Below are 26,076 nucleotides of genomic sequence, written 5' to 3' on the forward strand. Positions count from 1 at the left end.
TATGTGTGCCAGCGCTATTGGTATTACAGAAGGCACTGCACAAGTGTCTGCAGCCCCTTCTGTAATGCCAAAGTGACCAGGAGCTCGCAATGCAGGGCTGGACTGGCCCCATACCCGGCGAGACCCGCCTTCTACAAACACCCGGATCAACCTCGAACCCCAGTTGTGAATACTGCAGCTATTATAAAACGGCATCATCCGCCGCAAGCATAAGTATCCGACGCTCTCCTACTGAAACTCCTTGCGCACCCCAACTAAACGCTCACTTTTCGTGAACACCCGATCAGGACCGGGTTGGAAGTATCACCGTTCCACCGACCCCGCTCCTCATGACCTTTTTACAGCCCTGAAGAGTCACGGGTTAACTCCCTGCTTGACGAAACACGTGTCTGCTGGTTTCATGTTCTCAATATATACATTCCATTAAAAAAACAACACAAAAAGAACACATCTGTGTTACTCCATCCTTATCATTTGTTGGTGATCATTCATATCACACTAATTTGTTGTGTGCATCGGATTTTGCTTACAATTCACTATAGGGAAGGATTTCCGCCATCCCTGCTTCTCAGAGTTTAGGGTTTTCTCTGATCCATTTGCACCAACCATAAGCTAACTTTTCTTTTGACCGACCCACTACCTGTTGTGCGCCAAAACATTTCTGAACACTCACAAACCCACCGCAGAACCTAAATAACATATGTGCTCTTGACCACCAGGCTCAATGAAGGAAAGTACACCACATTATGGGGAATGCGCTGCTCCCTCAACAGCCTCAAACTCATGCTGCCCTGGGGAAAGCACATTCACATGAAATACGGAGCGACTGCTTTACAGCTGCTCCATGTTTCACTGTGCAGGCAGCAACCCGCCTGTACTTGTAAATGGGCAGAAACAAAGGGAATTACTCATTTGCATACGGCACACCCCAATGCAAAGTAGTGAACCCGCCCTTGAAGATAGTGCTGGTGCTTTATGTGTGCCAGCGCTATTGGTATTACAGAAGGCACTGCACAAGTGTCTGCAGCCCCTTCTGTAATGCCAAAGTGACCAGGAGCATGCAATGCAGGGCTGGACTGGCCGTAGCGGACACCGGGCACAGGGTGAGGGTTAGTGTTGGACCCCTGCGGGCTGCTTTTGTTACTGAGGGCCAGTTTTGCAGCATAGCTGCAATAACGTCCCCTGTAACAAAAGCAGACAAAACAGGCCCTGGCAAACAGCTTGGCAGCCCCCCCTCCTGGGGCCAGCCAAGCTGTTTGCCAGGGCTTGTTTCGGCTCCTGGTGTCTTGGATTCTTAATTTCCCATGCTTGTGTTTTTTCTTTTGTCCATAAATGTTTACAATAAAACCATTTAATAAAAAACATTTCATGTGAGTTTGCCTGGACCCCCTCTACCTCTCTTTGTACCTGCACAACTAGTAATTCTTGGCCAACCTATATTAAGAGTGTCTGTTTGGCTTCTACTTACTTGATTCTTTTGTTCCCACAGATATTAATGAGTGTGAAACAGCTTCTTGTGAAGGCATTTGTCTCAACACAGATGGAGGATTTGTGTGTGAATGCAGATCTGGAATGCAGCTTTCCACTGATAGGCAGAGCTGTGTCGGTGAGTCCTCCAATTGCTGAAGCACAGAAATGCCCGTATGGGGTGTTGTGAAATAATTATGGTAGTGTATGGAAAATGACAGAAGATTCCTTGTTTTGAATTGGTTGTATGGATTTCCAGATAACAGCACTTTTTCATTTCAGACATCGATGAGTGCTCAGCAAAGAGAGCCCCCTGTCAGCAGAAGTGCAGGAACAGCTATGGCAGCTATAAGTGCTTCTGCAGCACTGGATTCACCCTACATGGCAATGGACACTCCTGCATAGGTGAGGAGGAACTACCGGGGTGAAGTCAGGAGAACAATAAGTATGGAACTGGTGAATAAAGGAAATAGTGAAACCCCCTCAGACTCTCATGGACCTCTCAGGAACCTATGCCCTCTGGCCATTTTCAGTCGGGTTCTGTATAAATGCCTTTCAGAGTCACAGGGGCAAGTGTATCTCGTTTCTCCATGCCCCCAAGAAAAACCTTTTTGTGTGATCTTGTAATGTGGATCTGAGTGATGACATCCCAAGACTATGTTCAGATGATGTCACTGCAGTCTTCCTCCTACTCTTCCTTATTTAGCTTGTGCTTGACAGTAAACAAACTTTGGCAACAAACAAACTTTTGGCTACAAACTCCTATTTTAAGAGTTTGTTTATTTTCTACATAAGTAAAGATGCAGAGCGGGTGCTTTAATCATGGGACCTGCTTGGCAAACCAGCAGTGCTGGCAGCCCTCTTCACAGCACAGAGGTGCTTGCCAGGCAGACAGTGATCTCCAAATAGGGCAAGATGGCAGTCAGCAAAGGTGGTGGAGGCCATAGTCTACACCTCCTTGTAGACCGAGGTGTAATGTCTTGCATGCAATGAAGACAGACACTTAATTTGTATTCCAAGGAGCTTTATTATCTTAATCCTCACTCGTCCCTGTCCCTACTCTAACTGCCTCTTTCCTGTCTTGGCTCCTCCTCTTCCCCCAACCCCTTAGCTCCACCCACACCCAGCTACTAGACTGCTCACATCATTACATCTCCCCTTGTTAACAAAAGAAATAACTGACTTGATTAAAGTTCTTCAATTAGCCTCTTGGGATTTTGAATGGTCCTTCTAGGACGGAGATTCACGCCAGGATCTCCTGATACAACTTCAGTCTGACTTTCAGGTCTCTGTATTGCAACCACCTGACCAGGTCCCTCTGATTCTCGTTGGTCTGGTGTTCTGTCAAGAACCTCTCTCATGGCAGGTGTACACTTTGGAAATGTGAAACATTTCGTGTGATGTGTCTTTTCTCTGACTCTGCAGTAATCATTGTACCTTTCTGCTGAGTGTCTACTAAGGGTTCATCTTTGAACTTACAGTCCGTTTTCTTTAGTTGATCTTGTTTAACCACCACACAGTCTCCTTAATCAAGAGATGGAGATTTGGCTCTCCTCCGAGCGTCTGCATATACTTTCATTTTACTCTTACCCGCTTGATCAGCCAGGAGCAGCTCTTGATGGGCACGTGCTGGAGACACGGGTCGCAGCGCTCCTTCCCATGTCGGGATCCGTGTTTGGATGGGTCGCCCCAACATGAGCGTGGCAGGACAATTTCCTGTGGTGGCATGTGGTGTAGTCCGATACGCTCTCAAAACCTCATTGAGAGCCACCTGTAAGTCCTTTTTGTCCAAGGTAGCTTGTTGAAAGGTCTTTTTCAAAGTCACCATGAATCTTTCAATGGTGCCATTGGCCTGTGGCCACAGGGGCGTGATTTTGCGATGCCTGAAGTTGAGTTGTTTCGCAAATTCACTGAAGTCATGTTCATTGAAGGGAGGACCATTGTCCGTCTTGAGTTCCTTGAGGACGCCCCAAGCTGCGAATACTTCGTCTAGCACAGCAATTGTGCTGGAGGCATTGGTGGAAGATACGAACTGTGCTATTGGAAACCTCGAGTATTCGTCCATTATTGCCAGGAAATATTTACCTGACTGGAGGGGTCCATAAAAGTCCATGGCAAGCTCTTGCCATACCCCACTGGGCAGCTTGGCCATTTGGAGAGGAGCAGGCGGATATCCTTGGCTGACCAATTGACACTGAGGACAGTCCTTTAAGGTGAGCTTCACCATTTGATTCAGCAGTGGAAACCACACCCTTTCTCGGAGAGCTTGTTTCGTCGCGACCACTCCACCGTGGCCCTCGTGGGCTAAGTTGATAACGCCTTGTCGTAACTTCCTCGGGATGACAATACGATGATCTCTCAGTAGTAGCCCCTCTGGCAGATAACTCTTTGCTGATGTGCTTCAATGCTTCAATGCTTGCATCTCCTGATGAACCTGAGCGTTATCTCCGTCTTCCTCTTGAGGTTAAAATAAGCCAAATTGTCCGCTGATTCTACAGCTTGTTTAATTTTGTGAAAGGCCCACTCACACTGTGGGGTCCAAACAAACAGTTGTCCTTGCTTGGTGAGAGCTCGTAGTGGGTGACTGATGGTAGCGTAGTCTTTTATTTATCTGGCACAATAGCTGGCCATGCCTAGAAAGGATCGGATGTCACTCACATCCTGGGGGCTCTTGGTGTCATTGAGCGCTGTCACTTTCTCTGGGTCAGGCTTCATCCCGGCTCCCGAGAACACATGTCCGAAGAACTTGAGTGGATTGATGGAACTCACACTTGTCTTTGTTGAGGGTAAGATTGGCTTCCAGGAGAGCATGGCATACTCGATCTAGTGCTTTGTCATGTTCCTGGGTGTTTGACCCATACACCAAGATGTCATCACTGTAGTTCAGCATATTGGGTATGTGTCTGATGGTCTGACGAATGATTTCTTGAAATATTTACGCCGCAGAGGAGACACCAAAACTCAGCCGTTTGTATCGAAACAAACCCAGATGGGTGGCGAACGTTGTTATGTATTGCGACTTTCGTGTAATTCTAGCTGAAGGTACCCCTTGTTTAAGTCAAGTTTGGAGAAAATTCTTGCTCCATTCAGTGCAGATATCATGTCACTCAAATGGGGTCCTGGGTGGCGCTCTCTCTCTATGGCGGTGTTGGGGAGCCTCATGTGCATGCATAAGCGCACCTTCTCAGGGGTGCCCTTCTTTGGCACAATAACGACAGGTGATACCCAGGGTGTGTGGCCGTCAGTTCTTTCAATGATGTCTGCTTTTAACAGCTCCTGAATTTCATCCTCCACCGCCTGCTGAAGATGGAAAGGCACTCGCCTGGGGTGCTGTGCTACCGGACGCACTTTCTCATTGATGTGTAGTCGAACCAAACATTTGTTCATTTTCCCAAGCCCTGTGAACAACTTGGGGAACTTGTGAATAATGTCCGGATCATCAATAACTCGGTATAGGATCTCAACCAACCGTAGGCGCTCCGCAGTAGGCAGACTGAGGAGGCAATCAGCTTCCGGACCCTCAATGACGTGAATGTATGCCAGCACAGAGATGAATTTGTGTCGGAGTGTCGTTGCAAATTTGCCCAGACATGGAAGAGGTTTTTTAGACATCCAGGTGAACACTCTGACAAGTGCCGGACTCATGGGGGGTGACGGCTTCATTTTGTTATACTCGGTTACGCGGATGTAATTTAGTGACGCCCCGCTGTCCAACACAAATTTAGTTGCATGCGTTCCCACACTTATGTCCAATTAGGGATACTTCTTCAGTTGTTCCGGGTCCGCTACCATGCAGACATACTCGTCTGTGTATTCAGATTCCAGAGATGCTGATCTCAATTCTCTCAATGGCGACCTTCTCGGTGACCTTCTCATCCATTGGGATCTGTGAGACTCCCTGCTAGAGTGAGATGAACCAGAAGACGACTTGGCTCGATCCTGTACTGCTTGCGCATGGTGTCGCCTTGTGTCCGGGCGAGACGATCGTGTGGCTTCCCTCATTCTTTCTTTGCTGTACACTCCACACACACTTCAAAATGATTCTTCCGTTCACACTTTCGGCATTGTTGACCCATTGCGGGGCACGCATCGATATGCGGGAAGTCGTACCCACATCTATAGCATTTTCTGGAGTGATCTGGTTTCTTTTCCCTCCGGCTAGACTCGTAATGTCGACGTCTTGTGAATTGATGACGAGACACTGGTCGGGACTTTCTCTGTTGTTCCTTTGATCTTCTGCGAGTGCTGTGAGATTGCACCCTATATGCTTGATCTCTTCTTTCACTACGCCCTGTCTCCATCCTTTTGGCATGCTCTTCCGCTTGGTCATGCACCCTGGTCATCTCCTCAATCTCAACGAGATTGTGGCTTTTCCTTAGCAGCCGCCTTCGAAGTGTTTCTGAGTGACACCCATCAATGACTCTCAATCGGATGGCATCCTCTGTTGAAAATGCGTCGAAGCTGCAATACCGAGACAGTCAGCGTAGCCTAGATATGAAGGTGCTCATCATCTCTTCCTTTTCTTGACGGGCCTGGTGGAATATGTATCGCTCATAATCCACGTTTCTTTTGTGTAAGAACTTCTTGTTTAACGCGTCTCGCACTTTGTCATAGGTTCCTGTATCGTCTGTCGACAAATCTTTGATCACTTGGCATACTATCTTTCCCACCAAATTGCGCAGTGTAATTAACTTGCCTCTGTCTCCTGTGACTTTCGATCCTTCAATATAGTCCTCAAAATCTTCAAACCACTCTTGCCATCTGGGTCCTATGCTTCCTCCAGCAACCAGAGTCAGTGGTTCCGGGGGACGCAAATGCGAAACTCCAGTCGCAGTTGGCGCGACTGCTGCGCCATCTCCATTCTGTTGTGGTGGATTCGACATTTCTGGACAACTGTGTCCCCGACACCTTTTCAATGACTAGTGCTAGTTTGCTTATTTCTTGCTTTTGTCAATGCTTGTTTAGCATGTACCAATGCTCGCTTGCCTGCTTCCTGTCTTCGTCACTACTTGCTGTGTATTCACCAATGCTTGTTTTGCAGGTATCAATGCTTGTTTGCTTGTATATGCCAAGGCTTGTTCTGCACGTATCACAGTTTGTTTGCTTACCTCTTGTCTTTGCCAATGTTTGTTTGATCTTTGCCACTGCTTGTTTGCTTGCTTCTTGCTTTTGCCAATGCTTGTTTTGGCTTTACCACGGTTCGTTTGCTGGCTTCTTGTCTTCGCCATGGCTTGTTTTGCATTTACCAATTCTTTGTTTTGCATTTACCAATGCTTGTTTTGCATTTACCAGTGCTTGTTTTGCATTTGCCAGTGCTTGTCTTGCATTTATCACTGCTTGTTTTGCATTTACCAGTGCTTGATTTGCATTTACCAATGCTTGTTTTACATTTACCAGTGCTTGTTTTTGCATTTACCAATGTTCATTGCTAGTACTGCCTGACCTCAAAATGGCCGCTTCCAAGTTGCACAGAGGGATTGTCCTGTTGGCTGCCTGGTTCCAAGATGGCCACAGCGAGGGAAATCTCGTCTCCCGCGAGATTTCAACTTCATTCATTCCCTTCACGCCGATTCAGTCACCGGTACTCACCGGATCGCCGGTCTTGCAGGCAGCAACATGTGGCAGCGCTCCACACACCTTCACTTGCTGGACCCTCCAGATAGGGTCGGGGTGGGCTCCTGACTCTACTTCTTCACTCGCTGGCCACTTCCGACGCCGTGCCGAGTTGCACGCATCTGGTGTAAGCTCCCAACTTTGGCGCGTAGTAGCGCTCGGCTGCAGTTTCTTCCAGCGCTCGATTCCGCTCGTCAGGCAGGGCTCCACGCGATCAGCCCGGGACAGGACACATTCCTTGTTCATGTATGGATGGCAGGTCACATCATCCCACCCTCGTCGACAGCTGTAGTGTCTTGCATGCAATGAAGACAGACACTTAATTTGTATTTCAAGGAGCTTTATTATCTTACTCCTCACTCGTCCCAGTCCCTACTCTAACTGCCCCTTTCCTGTCTTGGCTCCTTTTCTTCCCCCAACCCCTCAGCTCCACCCACACCCATCTACTAGACTGCTTACATCATTAACGAGGAAAGGTCTGTCATGCTCAAAATAGTCCCAGTACTCTCATAAACACTGCTCATTTTTACCAAACAGCAAAGTTCACCTTGTCAGCAAAGTACCGCCTTTGCCTCATAAACACGGATACCACTTCTCCCCTTCAGTTCAACTCCACCGTACCATCCTTTAATCTTCAACATAAGAGAGTGCCCCAATTGTGCCCATGCAAACATTTATCTGTCAGGAAACTGAAGGTTCACTAAACATGCAACTAATTTTACATCTGTTTTTAACATCTTACTGTAATTTATCAACACAATACGATCACCTTCTTTCTATTCCATTTTGTTTATATAATTTATTTTACAGATGGCTTGAGGATGCCTAGTTGTGCTAGGGCGCTTATGTCATGGAACACAACACAAATAATAGCATCTGTTTATTTGCATTATAAAAGCATTTTAGTACAGTGCACCATTGTGTTGTGCTGTGTAAACTCCCGAGCAAATGTTAGTGAATGGATCCCATTTTATCTTTGCATTTTGTCCAAGTATAAACCTCAGGTTTTATGTCAAATGAAGAATTCCTACAAAACCTTCCTCAGCTGGTGCTATAGGCTTACCCTGAGAGCAACATAACTGTGATTTTTCAGTATCAGTTTCAGTTTATAAGGCTTTATTTCGATAAAACATATTTTTAAAAGCACAACATAACACATCAGCTTTAAGTCCACCACAGGTGCAATACTCATACAATAAATTAATTTAAAAAAGTGTACAAGTACAATTAAAAGATGTCGTTACAAAATTTGGGTAAAAAAGATTGATTATACAATTTCATTAAGCCTTTTGGTTCTGATGGACCCAGCCCATCTTAAAAAATTTGAAAGACTGCATACAAACAAAGGCCGAGTGTCTGACATAAAAATTCGCAGAGCTACAATGTGATTTCTTGTGCCTAGTTCTCTGCATAGGGGTTTTAACCAGCTGTTTCTTGGTAGTGTATATGCCGGGCATTCAAACAAAATGTGGGCAGCTGACTCAACTCTAGTTGCACAAGTTGGGCAAAAGGGTGAGGTTTGGGAAGGGACTTTCCAGCGCGCAGTCAGCTCACCCACTGGAAGGGTTCCTACCCTGAATTTGAAATACAAAGCCCGATCGATTGACTTTGTAATGATATCTAGGTAGGATTCCCTTGTTGCCACATCCTTGAACCTCATAAACTCAGCTGTTACTCTGCCCTGCTTCGAGTCGGAGCTACTTTTGCTATAAACCCAGCTCTAGTAAAGGGTCTTAAGAACAGCTTTGGGAGGAGCAGATCTAGATACCCAGGCATCCTCTAACCCCAGCTCTCCTAGCAGGGATTTAACGTCTTTAAGCCACCTGATTTTGGACCAGCCTGACATAGACAATACTTCTGACAACCCGTCCGCATAGCTAGCTAATTCAGGGACTCGCCATAGACGGGCCCATAATAGAAGCGGACGGATTTGTGCCTGTTCCTTAACTGGACGACACCCTATGTCAAGGAGCAAAGGTATCGTGTGGGTGCTCTGTGGTAGGGCCAATTAAATCCTTCAGGAATTTGTTTTCCGATCTGGATAGGTGGTCTACATTACATGTTCCCCACAGTTCTGCCCCATAGAGGGCCGCGTTTACTCCTCTCGCTTTATAGATGTCTATGACCGGGCAATTGGCTTGGTTGAGGAAGCGCGCTGTTCCTTAAGAAGTGCCCCTACTACCCTTTGGTGGCTTAAAAGCATTTTCTGGAGGTGATAATTCCACTGCATTGGGCTGATAAGCGGATACCTAGGTAATCAAATTCCGCAACCCTTTCGAGGGGAACAAGGTTCAGGGACGGTGGGCATCCAAGTCTTCTGGGGGTGTTCAGGACCAAGTATTTGGTCTTATCTGTATTAATTATAAGACCCCTACAGGTGCAGAAGGACTGGAAACTGTCCAGAAGACTCTGTAGACCCACAGCGGTCATGGAAATGAGGAGGGTATCGTCAGCGAATAGGAAGGGTTGGTATTCGCTTGCCCGCCAGGGAATTTCCAATATGGAGCCTCATCAGAATTGACAGAATATAAGCCGGCATCCCCATATCGGACAATACCCCCCACAGACTAGTCCTTGGCACCAGGTCAAAGGCAGTCTTTAAATAGATAAAAGCAAGATAAAGACTGCCTTTGCTTAGTACGACCACTTTCCAATATATGAGCAGAAGTCTAAAAGCCTGCTCAATAGTCCCTGTACCGGACCTGAAACCTGCTTGTAGATCAGAAAGGATTTTGTTATCCTCAACCCACTGTAGCATTCTCCCAAGAATTACCTTGCCAATAACCTTTTGTGTGGAATCGATTAAGCTTATTGGCCGGTAATTGGCGGGAACGTTCCGATGCCCCTTCTTAAAGATTGGGACGACCTCACCCCATTTCCAAGAGTCAGGAATTACCGCACCATTATGGATGGCATTGAGTAAAGATGAGATAATCCTCCCCCATTCAATATAATGCAGACGGAGTAAGTCCACCGGTATCCCATCTGGGCCTGCTGCTTTATGCGGCACTAGGGACTTGATCACATTTTCCACTTCCTTAGGTGTAAACGAATGGGCTTCATACTCCCCTGAGGGGTCCATTAAAAAAGGTATAGTCGACCCCTGCCTAACATCTGTATCGGAAGTGTATAAAGTTTAAAAGTGATCAAACCACATTTGGCCAGTGATATTACAGGTGATAAGAGTGTTATCGGGCCTATTCCTAGCACTTACTGTTTTCCAGAACCCACTCGAACCTCTCCCAGCACTGGCTTCTTTAAGTTCATGCCAGTATTGATCCTCCCAATCTTTCCTTGCTTCACTAATGCACAGTTTGTAAACTCTCTTGGCCATCCGGATCTGCTCGGGGGACTTACATTTGACTGCCTTAATTAATGCAGATTTCGTCAGCAGACATTTTTTAGAGTACCAACCTGGGTTACCCTTAGGTCTCTGGCGCTCCCTTGGAGAGGGACCCTTGTTTGGGACTATGAATAGATTACCCAATGCATCGATGGTGCCGCAGAAAAGTACTGATACTTCTGGAGACCCCTGGGTAAGGGTATCCAACTTGGACTGAGTTACTGCTAGAAGGGCCCCTATCTTCTGTAATTTTCCCTCATCCAAAGCAACTTTACACCATTTAAGGCGCCTCCCATAGTTGGTAGACAGAATTTTGGTTGGAGCTGCCAGACCATCAACAATCGACCACAGGGGGTACAAGGTCAAAGAGAGCGGATTTTGGTCGCTCTCTACAGTTGACAGGACTTCCATATCGTGCATAAAGCACCCAAGTTTGAAGTCCAAAAGGATGTAGTCAATCCTAGAGGTGTGATCTACCTGGTTAAAAATGTGGGCTCCAGTGGGGTCTGAGATAGATCTGCCATTTACTGCTCTTAGTCCAAATTCCAAGGTTAAGGTGTTCAACTGGATGGCCCGTTGGGACCACCTCTTAATGGGATGGATTGTTAGGGATGGTATACCCCTCCTTGCGTCCTCCTCAAAGGTATCATGGATGTCCTCTGCCGCTAGAGGCTCAAATGTACAATTGAAGTCCCCTGCGACCAGGACATGCATGCTTTTGGAACACAGCCTGAGTTCATCTTCAATGATAGCGACAGTAGGGGATGAAGAGCAACCTTTGGTGCCCCTCACATAAATGTTGAATATTTCCAGAGTGCGCCCTCTTTGGGGCCCCCTAGCTCAAATTCTCAATATATCTGGGGAGTTGGTTTCTTTTTACACAATTTGGCAGCCCAAAGAAATGCTAACCCTTATAAGAAGGCCTCCCGAGGGACGACCTCTCCCTGTGCTGGAGGAGACTGCAGGTACAAAATAGGTGGTATTGCCAACCTTGTGGCAAGGCTCCAAACTCCAGGTCTCTCGGAAGATGCAAATTGTGTAAGACTCAATCAGAGCATTCCAATCAGGGAGATCTAGCGTTCTGGATATACCCGCTAGGTTCCAACTAAGGATCCTTAGGTCAGAGTCGGCTAAAGCAGACTCCGAGGGAGACTGTATAGCAAACATACTGGACCCGGGTTGAAGCCCCAATAGCGTGCCCTCTGGCGCAACAGCCCTAGAGCTGTTCTGGAATGAAGAAGTATTAGGAACTTGCATAACTGTGGGGATAGAGACATTAAGAGGAGAAGAAGAAGTGTCAAGGTAATGGGTGGGCCCAGATGGAACACTAGGCTCGCAAGCCACTCTAGATCCCGACATGTCTGCTGTAAGAGGTGTTCTTTTGACAGAAAGATAGACGCCATGTCAGTATCCACGCAGCGTTCCACGGGTGCAAAAGTTATTAGAGTTGGACCCACTTTGCCTCCCACCCCAGGAATGGTGACGACCATTCAGATGTCGTGCTGGTTGCAGATGGAAGTAGCTTAGGTCGTATGTGCCAATTCCTGAGCCAACCAAGGCCGTAGTGATGGTTACAAATAAACTTTGCAACCCTGTTGTCCGGAAAGTTGACCAAAATGCTATCCCCCGGTGTGTCCTTGGTCCTATTACCAACCCAGCTAACCCTTCTAACATGAATAACCTGACCGTCAAGCTGGTTTGGCGAGGTCTGTTCTAGTTCAACCAATGCATGGTTTTATTTTTAAGCTCGTAGTAAGATTCTGGTTTACCAGCCTTAAGCTGTGGGACCCCAGTAAGCACAATTACATAAGGCAGACATTCAGGCGGTAGATTAATATGGGAAAGGTTTGTGGCACAGCCGGGATTGAGTTCTGTGATGTTACAGTTTGGTTGTGACTGGGTCCCCCTCTTTTCCTCAGGTCACTATTAAAATCCTGACACTTGGTGGGTACACCTTGACGGGGACTGTTTTGACCATCAGCCAAGCTTGGATTAGAAGTTGGGATACTTGGCTGGGCATGATGAGTTGGTGCTGGTGGAACTACATCCAGTGGCGTAACAAAACTTGAGGGGGCCCCCCTGCAAAACACATGGAGGCCCCCCCCCCAGGTGGCCCGGCCCACCACTTACCACTTTGCCCTACCGCCCAAAAAACTGGCATATTTTAATTTGAAACCGCCAACATTTAAAGTAATTGCCTCTATATTGTCTTTCTCAAAGTTCTAATGATAAAGAGGGCAACCCTCTTACCATATAAGCTACGCCATTTGTAACAATAATCTCAAAAGCAGATTATTTAGCTGAGGCAGCAATGAGAACAATGCCAAGGAGCGATCCTATTGTCTCAGGAACTTCAGCAATAAGAAAAATGCCAAGGAGGGATCCTATTGTCTCAGGAACGGCAGCAATCAGAACAATCCCAGAGAGTGGTCACATTGTCCCAGTAACTGCCTATGACTGAAGAATAACTATGAAGCTTCAGAAATAGAATTGACATTAATGGACAATAACATGAAACTTTGAACGACAAACCCAAACCTGCAATTCTATAAAAACTCAACTGAAAATCAGTGGTGGCTGGTGACGTTTGAAAGAGGTGCAGCGTAAACGTTCTGTTCGACAGCACCATGGCGAGCGAGCATAGCTCTCGAGCCCGAAAAATTAAAGAAGAACTTCAAAGAGTGTGTTAACAAAAAAGTATGTAGTTCGTTTCATCATGGACTTTGCGAACCCACTAACAGTGTTAACAGAGAGTTTGCAACGTCCATGATGGAACAAACTACACAGGGACTCACTGGAAAGAACAACATACTTTTTTGTTAGGCATGGGGGATTGATGATTTTCCCCCATTCCCCAGTATCACAGTATGTTGAGCCAACGACGCCACACAGACCTGCTCAAACCACACATCACCATTATTTAAAAAAGCGAAGGAAAGTTGTATTTAAATCAATCTGTTCAAGAATCATTTAATGCCATCAGGGCAAGACTCTACAGAAAAGAGCTGGTCTTAACAGGGGGCCCCCTGAAAGCCCACTTTGCCCATGCCTCAAAAAGTCTCTGGATGGCATCTGACAATCTTTTTCGGTACGCCCTCCCACATTTCTTCTTTGTCCATGAACTCCCTCACTACCACTCACCAACAATGCACATCATCTCTCTATAGCACCTTTATGACAAACATTTAATTTTTTTATAGCGCTACTCATAGTTTACTCACACTCAGTTCTGTGATGTGCATGGTACACGTTCTTTGTAGCAGGTACATTAACCTGCTACACTTTGTGGGTGGTAGGAGTACCATATGAGTGCACGGTGAGTGATGCGACAGTGGGAGAGTAGGGTGAGAGGAGTGACTGCAGGGTGAGTGAGGTGACCATATGAATTTGGGTGCGGATGTAAGTGCAGAGTGGGACGGAAGAATGCATGGTTAGTGATGTGCTTGTTTAAGTGAGATTGCAGATTGAGCAGTGAGGATGACAGGGGAGTGAAGTGTGACATGAGTGCAGGGTGAGTAGTGTGCTTGTGTGACTGTAGGGTGGAGTACAGGGTGAACAGCGCAAGTGCATTGTGAGTGCAGAGTGATCACTACGAGTGCAGAGTGAGCAGTGTGCTCATGTGTCTGCAGGGTAAGTGGAGGGAGATCGATGTGAGTTCATGGTGAGTGGCATAAGTGCAGTGTAGTCACTGTGAGTGCAGGGAAAGCAGGTGAATAGTGTGAGTGCATGGTGATCAGTGTGAGTACATGGTGATCGCTGTTAGTGCAGGGTGAGCGCACAAGTGAAGGGCGAGAATGAGGAGTGAGTTGTCTGAATGCAGGGTGCATTCCCAAACACTTGAAGTAACTCAACATGTTATAGACCGCGGCGTAGGGGTTTCAGATATAAGTTAAACTATTGCTATTATGGCGCTAATCAGGGATCGAGGGTGGAGGAAATCAATAATGTGCTGATCCTGCAACAAACTTACAGTCTTATGATTAGGGTTGCCAGCTCATTATTTTGATGTCCCAGAAGGGACAAAAATAAGCATCACCTAAAGCCGTATTTTCAGCACTTATTTGTGCATACTTCGAACAACAAATATAAATAGAAAACACTTTTAATTGTGTGCTAGGGCTGCCTGAATGATCCATGACTGATAATTAAAGTCAGGAAAGACAGAAAAGTCACATTACAAATCAATACATACTTTATTTTTAACCCTATTTGGTGTCAAGACTTTAAACAACACATTGCTGGCATTTTTCTTTTGGCAACCTTAATTTATATTCCTTTTCATGAAAGGCATTCTCACACTACAGCAGTAAATGCAAATTTCAAATGTAAGGAATAGGCAGAGTGGCGGCCCAGGGGATACTGGCACCAGAAAAGAACTAAGCCTCTGTAACCAGTTTACAAAGGTATGTAAATATACAAATGGCCTCTGGCCTCAAGGTAGTTGCCTTCAACCCCCTTGCTACTAGGCCTGAAAGCTGAGGTCACCTGCACACACCGCACACATTTTCTGAAATTTTAAATTTGAATTTCAGTATCTAAGAACATTTAGCTGAAGTGCTGAATAATGGCCCTGTTTCTAAAGATAGACTTATCCCAAATATCTGATAGATGAGTTAATAAATAACAGCCCTTCCAAGTTGCACTCAACAGGGGGTAAACTAAAACAAATGTATTACTATCAGCACCTTCCCACAATAAAAGAAATTGTCATGCAGTTCAGAGCATCAGCAGTTGATCGATGTACTCTTCCCATACACATTTTTTGCCAGTGTTACAGTGAAAATGGAGACCGGTTCAATCTGTTTTCATCTTCCACTGCAGCACTGTGAATATATCCAGGGTAGTGCAAGGTATATTCAGGGTTATTGTCAGGCTTACCGGTTTGCCACCAAACTACTGACAACACATGTCGAAGTGAGGTATATACAGGTGTGGCTGTTGCTTGGGGGGGTGAGGGGGTAGTGAGCCACCCAGCTTGTACACAAGGGACCATCACCCCCTACAGATGGGCGCTGATAAGGGGTCAAATAAACCGGAGAGAAACGCTTGTGAATGCAGACTAGGATGGGTCGTGGCGACTAGTGCCCAAAATCACTGGAGTACCAGCCTCTCTCCCAATTCACCCGCGCAGCAAACCATGGTGCAAGACACAAATCTCTCCGTTCTCAGTGGCCACACCAGTGCGATGGGCTGCCATGCGCACTTTTAATTGTACCGCGCGCGATGCGTATGCCAATTGTCATCAGGCCAGCCCCACCCTAAGGGTGAAGACAGCGCAGCCTCGGACGTGGTGGAGACATCTGCGCACCGATATGAACAGGCCACGGTGAGGCGCTGTCAGCTGAAGCAGTGAACGACAGCGATGCACATAAGCTGTAGCCTTTTAATTTTCAAATAAATACCGGACAAATCTATAGTGCCACTGCTTGCAGGCTCTGCTGAGGGGGCCCCTGGAGCACAACGCAGAGACCTGTGTAACGCCCCTGCTTTCCATCCGCCCTTTCGTCCTTCATTCCATCTAGTCCAGCCCTAACTGCATCCTTCCTTCCTGCCCAAGACCAGTCTTTATTTCTTCCTTCCTTCATCCTTCTTTCCTTACCATCTACTATGCCTTCCTTCTTTCCTCCCTTCCTCTCTCCCTCCCTCTCTGTCAGTGCTTAATCCCTTTGTCAGTTCTCCTTCCCATAAGTCAGTCCTCATTTCCAGAAGTCAGTCCTCCTCGCTTCCATCTTGCTTACCTTCCATTTTGTAGACAGCCTTCTCATCAAGTCCTCCATTTTTAGCCCTTTTGTTTGTTCATTTGTTTATTTGCTCCTTCCTTCCTTTCTTTCGTTCTTCCTTTACAGAGTCCTCATTCCTCCAATAGCCCAGTTCTTCCTCTGTCCTTTGCTTGGTCAGTCATCCTTCCTTTAGTCCAGTCCTCCATTTCTACTTAATTCGTCTAACATTAGAGCAATGAGAAACTTTAAGAAGATCTTAATACTGCTGCAAAACTAAGCTAGTGCCCTTATAAAAGTGTGTTGACTGGAAGCAGTGCCACACTGCAGCTAAGCCTCAGGTTCAGGTTTTTTTTTTATAGAAGGGAGAGGTGTGAGAAGGCTACTTACATGGGGGTGCTACCTGGAGGCTGTGTGTTGCTGCAGCAAAGCCTCAGATTCAGGGGTTTTGAGGGAATCAGGGGTGTGTGGGAAAGCGTCATACACCCAAAGTTGCACTAAGCATGGTTGAGCAGCAGGCAGTGTTACCTATGCTCTAATCGTATTCTCCAATAATTACACACAAAGCATTAGCATGGGATATCAGAAAGAGATGCCCAATAATAATCATATTGTTCAGAGTGAAACTGGAAAAACTGGGACAAATCCCAGCTTCTTGGTATCACCAAATTGTGTGATCCTAGACAAACTGTTTATTTCACAACCTTGTGTATGTTCATTATCACATGTAAGAGCGCCTTCAAAAATATTTGACATACAAAAACATGTTTGTACAAATTGTGATGGTTACAACTAATTGTGCAATAAAGTTCCTTCATATATTTGAGTTTGATTGTACTCTGTACATGTATAAAATGTCGCAGATATTGTACAAATAATTCAGAAGAAGGGCAAGTATTCTGGGATTACTAAGTATTTTCTAAATGACACCATGGCTAAAATATTACCAGTAAATGACCACCGCACAAAATAAATGACATCAATAATTTTTTGAGGTACAAACTGGACTCGTGCTCGTTGCTTTTTTGTCGCAGTTTTATATAGCGTGCATTGGAGCACTTTACACGAGCACCAGTTATATTAGTGAAGGTCAGACTTTGTTTTAGGACCAGGAAGATTAAGTCACTTGTGATAATTTACACAATCTTGAACCTGGTTCCTAATTTCCAAAGTCTGCAGCTCTAGTGGTAATACCACATGCTCTCCCATATCTTGCGTTTGATTTAATGGCGTTTGATTTAATGGCGTACAATGGTAATCCAGCTGTAACAGGAATGTAGATTGCATATAGGTACACATGAGAACTGACTTACCAGTCCTCCCATCTCACAGGCAGTAGAAAACACGCCATGCTGATTAAAAACAGTGCGCCCAGTCCCATGAAGTGAATGCTTCTTTCCTGGTGTTCCCTTTTTTATTTAATGACTTCTCCCCTTTGTGTCTTCTGCTCCTGCCTCTATTGCCATAATCTCGATGTGTGCTTTCCACTGTACCCACCGGGGCACCACAAATCTCTATTTTGTCTGTGCCGTCTCTCTGTTAGTGGCTCTGCCTTCCTCGTTGCCCATCATACCCACTCCCCAGTGCAACGTACGACCCTCTCTATGAAAGCACCTGTCTCAATGAATCATCTTCCCATTCCGTATTAAAACATGTCCTCCCTGTCTGTTACATCATCACGCCCGTTTGTATTAAGCCCTCTGCGCCCTCTCTATTAATCATCTGCTCGTTCTCTAGTAAATGCTCTCCTTTCATTCCATTCCAGCATTCCCTACCTCGAATCTCAACTGATACCTCTCTTGCTTGTATGTTTCAGTCTCTTATCTCTACAACAGTCTGTCTCCTCTGTTTGCTCCTTCCCAACGTTATTATAGCTTCTTACCTTTCTGCCTAGCACGCCTGGTTCCCCTCAGCTTCTCTCTTGTTCTAAATTGTTCTAAATTCCTGTACTCATGCCTTCCCTTTCTCTCGCATTCCCTCTCTATCTCCCTCCATCTCTTTTGTCTTAACTTTCTTTCTCCTCTTGTTTTTCTAGTTCTCCTTTCACACCCATCCTGAAGAACCGGGTTTTAGAACCAAGCGGCGCCAGGGGAAACGCCCGATGTCTTCGGGTTCACCTGTCTTTGAATACAGAGACACAGGATACTTCTTGGTGATGTCAAAGACCAAATTTATTGGCTGCAACCAGGAACAGAGGTCTACGAAGCACAACGCGGGTGGTTCGCTAGAGACTGCACACATTCATAGAGCGGAGCATCGTCTTTTATGCTAAAATTCACATTCCTGGTTAGCATCAGTTACATACAAACTGACCAATCGAATGATGACATTTCATACATATCGCATGATGACAAACCCACTTTCCATCGTCCAGCCCACCAGAAATGACCAAGCAAAATCCAACATTCCTGCTCGAACAGGCCGGACGGACCCATAATAAAAGACCTCAACCCAAATCAGTAATTAAGCCATAAAGGAAGGAACAGAAGCAGATGAGAAGCAAGATAGAAGGGTGTGTGCATGTACCATAAACTCAGCAATGTCCTGCTCTTTGATCTATATCTGACCAGCTGCCTAACAAGGAACTAGCTCAATGAGGTCAGCCTCGGGCAAGGAGTCAGCTCGTTCAGGTCACACAGAAGTCAGCTAAAGGTGTACGTGTCCCAAGGACTCGTTCGGCCGTAGTCATTGGCCTATGTGAGGGCAACCACACAAAATGGCTGCCGTACACAAAATGGAACCCGAAGGTTCGAACGAAATCCCTGAATACGTAGTGTTTCCATTGCTCAATTATGGCGAAAACACTCGTACATACCGCACTCGTCATTTGCGGTCCACTGATACCAAAATCGTCTAGATGCGACGACCTTTATTGAACGGGTTCAGAATCACGGAACCTCAGCCCCTCCTTCTGCCCTTACATAGGCAACAAACCCAAACCCATGTCAGTCTGAATCCAGGTCTACATTCATCAGATCATCAAGATGTTGCTGTAGCATCATCCTAGTACTTAGCAACTCTCTCTGGACAGGTCTCCTTGCACACGAAGTAGCACAAAGGCCACAAATAGCAGGAGCACACTGTACGCAAAGACAGAACAGGAAAAGGATAGCTAAGATCATCCCAATGACCATCAGAATCTTCCATCCCCACGTGGATAACAATCCCCAAAACCATCCCATCAACGGCCAATCTCCCTCGTCTATATGTACAGACTCGGAGATCTTATGTAGCCTGGAAATGTCCTGGAAAACTGTCGGAGCGTTGCCTGTAATGAAAACGCAGCAGCTCGATTGAATCAATTTACATACCCCTCCTCTATCTGCAAGTATGACATCTAACGCAACTCTGTTCTGAAGAGTCATAAGGCGATCCGACTGGAGCTCAGTAGTCAAGTTACTAAGGGCACCGGCAGTTTCGACTATGGTGGACTCAACCACTCTCGTCAACTGTCGGATATTCCTGCTATTAGCCATAGGTCCCCAGAACGGCAGAAAACCCTTCAGAAAATCTCCCAATTCTTGTCCTGCGGTATCTTCCTTACTGAAGACACCTCTAGCAACTCTCGTCTTGTGGTAATCTGCCACAGCTGTAAATGTGGGAGGCAACAGGAACGAAACAAAACATGTGCCCGAAAAGTCAGGGGGCAACCATGTATATGCTTTATCGTAACAGATGAAATAGGTACCCTTAGCTGCTAGGAACGCTGGGGAAGTCTGGGACGCAAAAACATACGTCTCAGGGCAAACACTCTTCCCTAACCGAGCTCTCGGATTCTTGCCATTACCTGTCAGACAATAATGACCCTGATGGAGCACTATCCAAATCGGAGAGGATTTCTTCGCTCGCTGGTTAACACTCAGACTAACTCCGTATCCAGTAACGCTCCATCCAATGTATGCTTGTGTCTCATCTCTCGGGATAGTCTCATAGGAACTAATTCCACTAATCATGTCAACTATACCCTTGACCAGAGCACTAGTCTTTGGACTATCTTTCACGGAACGTTGGCGATAGGCTCCATGAGCATAAATGAACATCGTTCTGTATGCCCAAATAGAACCATTATAACTAAAAGGCAAAACCAAGTAAAGAATACCTTTATCAGTAGTATGGGGCATGAGGCCACACACCCAACAATTTGTCGTGTTCATTACTAGCTGGTGTTGGTGCAGGAGCTGAACAAAGGAATTATTAGCAAATTCCAATCTTCTAACAGTTTCATGTTCGGGCAGAGGGTGAAAAGAATGTGAAGAAACAGTAGGAGGAGGCATAGGTTGCATAGTGGGCACAAACGTCACTTGAAAAGAGAATGTCACATATCCAATTAAAAACATCATTAAACTAAACAACATAAACAAACACAATATTAAAAAACGTTTTCTACTCATTATTTTACAGATTTTGCTCTTGAAGCTTATTCTTTCAACAGGTCTCTCCATCTGGAAAAACTCCATCCTCTCTATTTTGCTGCTCACGGCGGTAGGGTGTTCCATGCTAAGGAATGCGTCTGTCAGTCTAGGGAACCGCCCTCAGACCAACCAGAACCGTCAACCTAACGTCTTCGGCTTGCACTCCACAGACTTGACACCGCGACCCTACAGCTGAACCCGGATGGTGGTTCGAAAAACAAAAATCAAAATAGTTCCTCGGAGGAGAGCTTAACCTTCAAAAATCAGCAAAAGAAAGAATTCTACTTTATTTGTCCAGTGACTCTTGGTCGCAAATTATAACGTTCTTGGTCAGGCAATGTCCGTTCACGGAATAAGAGCTCAGGCTCAGAAGTGTTCAAACGATTCGACGGAGGCACAGCTTCTTGCAGAAGATCGTCACTTTCTCGCTCAGTGTTTGTTCCAATCAAACGGGCATCGCTAAAAGGCAGAAAACGAGGCACGGTCTCAGTCTCAGAATCAGGAAGTCCTTTCTGGACCGACCCACCGATCGTACGGCAGAGCAAAGGGGCCCTCTTACAATGTACGCCTTGGATCCAGTTCTTTTTACCGTGCACTCGTACTGCGGAACGGGTGGCCAAAAGGACGAGGTAGGGGCCGTTCCAGCGGGGCTGCTCGTTCTTGGTCCGCTGGAAATTCTTTACCAGCACCCAGGTGCCAGGTTCGATGGCGTGTCCTGGATCTTCAGAAGCTTGTGGCAGTGTATCATGAACCTGTTGATGCAAAATACGCAATTTAGCCGTCAATTCGTACAAGTAATCAAGCAATACAGGATGCTCTATCTCACTAAACTTTGTCGGCCTCGGCACTCCCCAAATATTTGCCGGGCGACCAAACACAATCTCATACGGACTAAGTCCCATTCGTGAATGCACAGTCATTCTAGTGGACAGAAGGGCTAACGGCAAGGCGTCTGGACATTGCAAACCAGAACTCGCCTGAATCTTGGCTAGTTTTAGCTTAAGGGTGCCATTATAGCATTCTACTAGGCTAGCTGATTGGGGGTGATTTGCAGCGTGAAACTTCTGCTTAATTCCTAATCCATCACACACTCTCTTCATCACTTGACCCACAAATTCACTCCCATTGTCACTCCAGATCATTCTCGGCAAACCAAATCTAGGGAAAAATTCCTTAATAAGGGGTTTCGCTGTGGACTAGGCAGTGTTATCTTTCAAAGGGTAGGCTTCCACCCATCTCGAAAAAAAGCAAACAACCACTAACACATACTTCAGGTTGTTGCACCTCTCCATGTGGATGAAATCTAGCTGCAAAGCCTCAAACGGACACGTTGGAGGAGCAAAATGACCAGCTGGAGTTGGAGTTCCCTTACCAGGATTGTACATCAAAAACACCAAACAGTTCTTAACCAGATTCTCTGCACACTTAGGAATACCAGCATTCTGCCATACTGGAGCTAACAACTTACAAATCCCTTTTACACTGATATGAGCCAATCCATGAGCCATCGTAACCACTGGAAGTACATACGCATCGGGTAACAGCCAACGCTGATGCTCTGACAACTCAATCCAACAACCATTCGAATCCAATTTGCCCTTGCTCTCTCTCCATTCATTCAACTCTTTCTCTGTAGCTTCAGCTTGGATGGATTTCACGCTCTCAATGGTATCTTCACACATACTTCTATTGGGAACCCATCTCGCCGGACCCGCAACATACATTCGACTCATCACAATCTCTCGCAGTTTCTTTCACGACTTCATCTGAAAACGCATTACCACGACCAACATCATCAGTAATTTTCTTATACGCACTGCATTTCACAATCGCAACTTGCAGCGGCAAAGTAAGAGATTCAAGAAGTTCATTCACCAACTGACCATGCTGAATCTTAGTTCCATGCGAAGTCAGGAACCCACGTTCTTTCCACAAACGTCCAAAACTATGAGCCACACCAAACGCATACTGGCTACCGGTATACACAGTCACTCGTTTTCCTTTCGACAACACACACGCTCTTGTCAATGCAATCAACTCTGCTGCTTGCGCTGAATTATGTGGGATACGTGCAGCTTCAACAATCGTATGCTAAGTTGTAACAGCATATGCCGCAGTCGTATCGCCATTCGGAAGCTTGAAGCACGAACCATCAACCCATAAGGTACCATCACATTCTGGAAGAGGAGTGTCCTTACGGTCTATCCTCCCTTTCGTTTCTTCCTCTGTCCTAAGGAAGCAATCATGCTGTTCAGTAACATCTGTCTCAACTGAAATCGGCATTATATAAGTAACAAACAAGGGACCCTGAACCTAAAATAAGGATAAAGGGGAACAGCCCACCAGGGTGTTCAACAATAATCAAAACATGACCGGGAAGTTCCCATTATTCTAAAGGACAACATTGTACAGATAATAGGAAGTTGCCCACAAAAACACTGTCGGATATCAAAATTATTTTATTTTTTTCTCATATATTTAGATAAATAAAAAAGACATTCATTTGTTCAAAGAGGATTGTAAACATCAGACACATTATTTAATATATACAAATTACTATTGCCATATTGGCCCAGCGCTGAAAACAGTAACCATACTTTACACAAACCATTCATACTCACAGGCATACACACATTCAGCCATCATCATATAAATAGGGAAAAAAAAAACCCACTATGGACACATTTAGGACTAACAAACAGAGGAAAGCGCCGACGCGCGTTTCGGAAAGAGTGCCAAATTTTAGAATTCCTTCATCAGGGCGCAGGTAAATTGCTGTTACAGTTCCATATTAACTTGGCTGGGCAACAAACTGAAAGACGAAGTGTTTCTGTAACACATGTCTAAGTGTTACTTCAAAGGGCTAGAAGAAGAAACATCGATAAACCCGGAGAGGTAAATACAAGGAATGGGGTACTCCAGAATGTCCGGAAGCGTATACATAAATTCAGGGGCAGCAGACCGTGGGTGGAGAGGCGAGTTTTAGAAAAGTGCATATATCGGGTTCGTAATGATTAAAACGCGTCCCATATGTTGCTTCAGATAGGGTCTCCCCCGTATCGAGCTTGACTTAAAACGATGAAGGCTGAAGGGCTCGGGCTAATTCCCGGCGAAATCGCGAAGAGGCTTTCCCGACGATCTGCTGCCTGCTTCCTCTGAGTGAGAGAGGTCTCTCTCACTCAGAGGAATTAGCCCGAGCGCTTCAGCCTTCATCGTTTTAAGTCAAGCTCAATACGGGGGAGACCCTATCTAAAGCAACATATGGGACGCGTTGTAATCATTATGAACCCGATATATGCACTTTTATAAAACTCGCCTCTCCACCCACGGTCTGCTGCCCCTGAATTTATGTATGCACTTCCGGACATTCTGGAGTACCCAATTCCTTGTATTTACCTCTCTGGGTTTATCGATGTTTCTTCTTCTAGCCCTTTGAAGTAACACTTGGGCGTGTGTTACAGAAACACTTCGGTCTTTCAGTTTGTTGCCCAGCCAAGTTAATATGGAACTGTAACAGCAATTTACCTGCGCCCTGATGAAGGAATTCTAAAATTTGGCACTCTTTCCGAAACGCGCGTCGGCGCTTTCCCCTGTTTGTTAGTTCTAAATGTGTCTATAGTGGTTTTTTTTTCCCTATTTATATGATGATGGCTGAATGTGTGTATGCCTGTGAGTATGAATGGTTTGTGTAAAGTATGGTTACTGTTTTCAGCGCTGGGCCAATATGGCAATAGTAATTTGTATATATTAAATAATGTGTCTGATGTTTACAATCCTCTTTGAACAAATGAATGTCTTTTTTATTTATCTAAATATATGAGAAAAAAATAAAATAATTTTGATATCCGACAGTGTTTTTGTGGGCAACTTCCTATTATCTGTACAATTTTGTCCTTTAGAATAATGGGAACTTCCCGGTCATGTTTTGATTATTGTTCAACTGAAATCGGCAACAACGTAGCTAGATTCAACGTGTTGCATCTCTTTATATGCACATGACTCACTAACAGTGTTAATTCGTAACCCGACAATCGAGCACTAGTTAAGTGCTGTGTCTTGGTACGATTCAACAAGGTATCAACTGCATGTGGAACCATCACAATCAATGTATTGTCCATCACAAAACCAGCAGACTGTCGAATCGAAACAGCCGCTGCTCCTGTAGCTCTCAGACAACTCGGCAACGCTCTAGCTACCGGATCCAAAGTCGACGAAAAATAAGCACATGGACGCTGCTTATCGCCAAACTGCTGAGTCAAAACTGACAATGCATATCCCTCTCTCTCGTGGACATAGAGTGTAAACGGCTTACTGTAGTCGGGAGTACCCAACAGAGGAGCCGAACACAACGCATCACGTAATTCTGAAAAGCTCCTCTGACATTCGTCAGTCCAAGGAATAGGATTTGGAGTATCCTTAACAGTAAAAGCTATCAAAGGCTTCGCAAGTAATGAAAAATTAGGGATCCACTGTCTACAGTACGTCGTAATACCCAGAAAAGCACGTACTTCTCTCTGTGTCATAGGCACACTCATTTTCGCAATAGCTTGAATTCTTTCTGGGGTCAGTTTCCTTCCCTCCTTCAATAAGAGGTGACCTAAGTAGGTAACTTCTTGTCGACCATATTGCAACTTCGAAAGAGAAACCTTATAATGGAAATCAGACAAATGACGTAACAACGACAAAGTAGCCTCTCTACAAATCTCTTCATTATCAGCAGCAACTAACAGATCGTCAACATACTGAATAAGAGCAGCACCATCAGGTAAAACAATCGAATCAAGTTGTGTTTTCAAAGCCTGACTATAGATCGATGGACTCTCGCAATAGCCTTGAGGAGCACGCTTAAACCGGAAACTTCGTCCTCCTAAAGAGAAGCCAAAGATATCCCTACTCTCTACGGCAATCGGGATGCTGAAGAAAGAATTCTTCAAGTCAATCACCGAAAACCACGTGGCTGTAGCTGGAATCAAAGTCAGTAAAGCGGTGATATCAGGCACAACAGGAAATTGCGGAACTACAATCTTATTCACCTCGCGGAGATCGATCACAAACCTATATACAGGAGGCTGTGAGGAATCAGTCCTTTTCAGAACAGGCAAAACCAGACTATTGCACACATTACCTCTCGTTTCCTCAATCACACTTTTCTCAATCAGATCATAGATGATCGCCAGAAGTGCTCTTTCGCCATCACTGGAAATCCGATATTGTGGAATACGAGGCAATCTAGCATTCACTTTCAGCGTCACAACATATGGCGGAATCTCTAGGAGACCCACCTCATTAGGACCAGTAGCCCAAAGAGAATCAGGGAGAGAAGACAATTCAGGTGGAAGTCGATCTCTAGAGAAGTACATCGGAGAGATCACTCTCTTACCCAATGTAAGGTGTACTCCTGACGGAGAACAATACAGCGTCGCATACAATTTCTTCAACAAGTCCAAACCCAACAAGTTCTCACCACAACCTGTCGTCAAAATAAGGAGTGCTTCAAATTTACAAGGTCCAACAGAAATAGACA

The 26,076-nt window shown here is 45.5% G+C and overlaps 1 protein-coding gene across 1 annotated transcript in view; it reads left to right on the plus strand.

Moving 5' to 3' along the window:
* LOC147731106 (uncharacterized) overlaps positions 1-26,076 on the plus strand; it is a 485,394-nt gene that overhangs the window by 151,376 nt on the left and 307,942 nt on the right. The window contains exons 7-8 of the mRNA XM_086956073.1: positions 1,490-1,606; positions 1,750-1,872. Of these exons, the coding sequence (XP_086812199.1) occupies positions 1,490-1,606; positions 1,750-1,872 (240 nt within the window). The remainder of the gene's footprint in view (positions 1-1,489; positions 1,607-1,749; positions 1,873-26,076) is intronic.

The sequence above is a fragment of the Lissotriton vulgaris genome, chromosome 2_1 (genome assembly GCF_964263255.1).
Source record: "Lissotriton vulgaris chromosome 2_1, aLisVul1.2, whole genome shotgun sequence".
NCBI classification, from domain to species: domain Eukaryota; kingdom Metazoa; phylum Chordata; class Amphibia; order Caudata; family Salamandridae; genus Lissotriton; species Lissotriton vulgaris.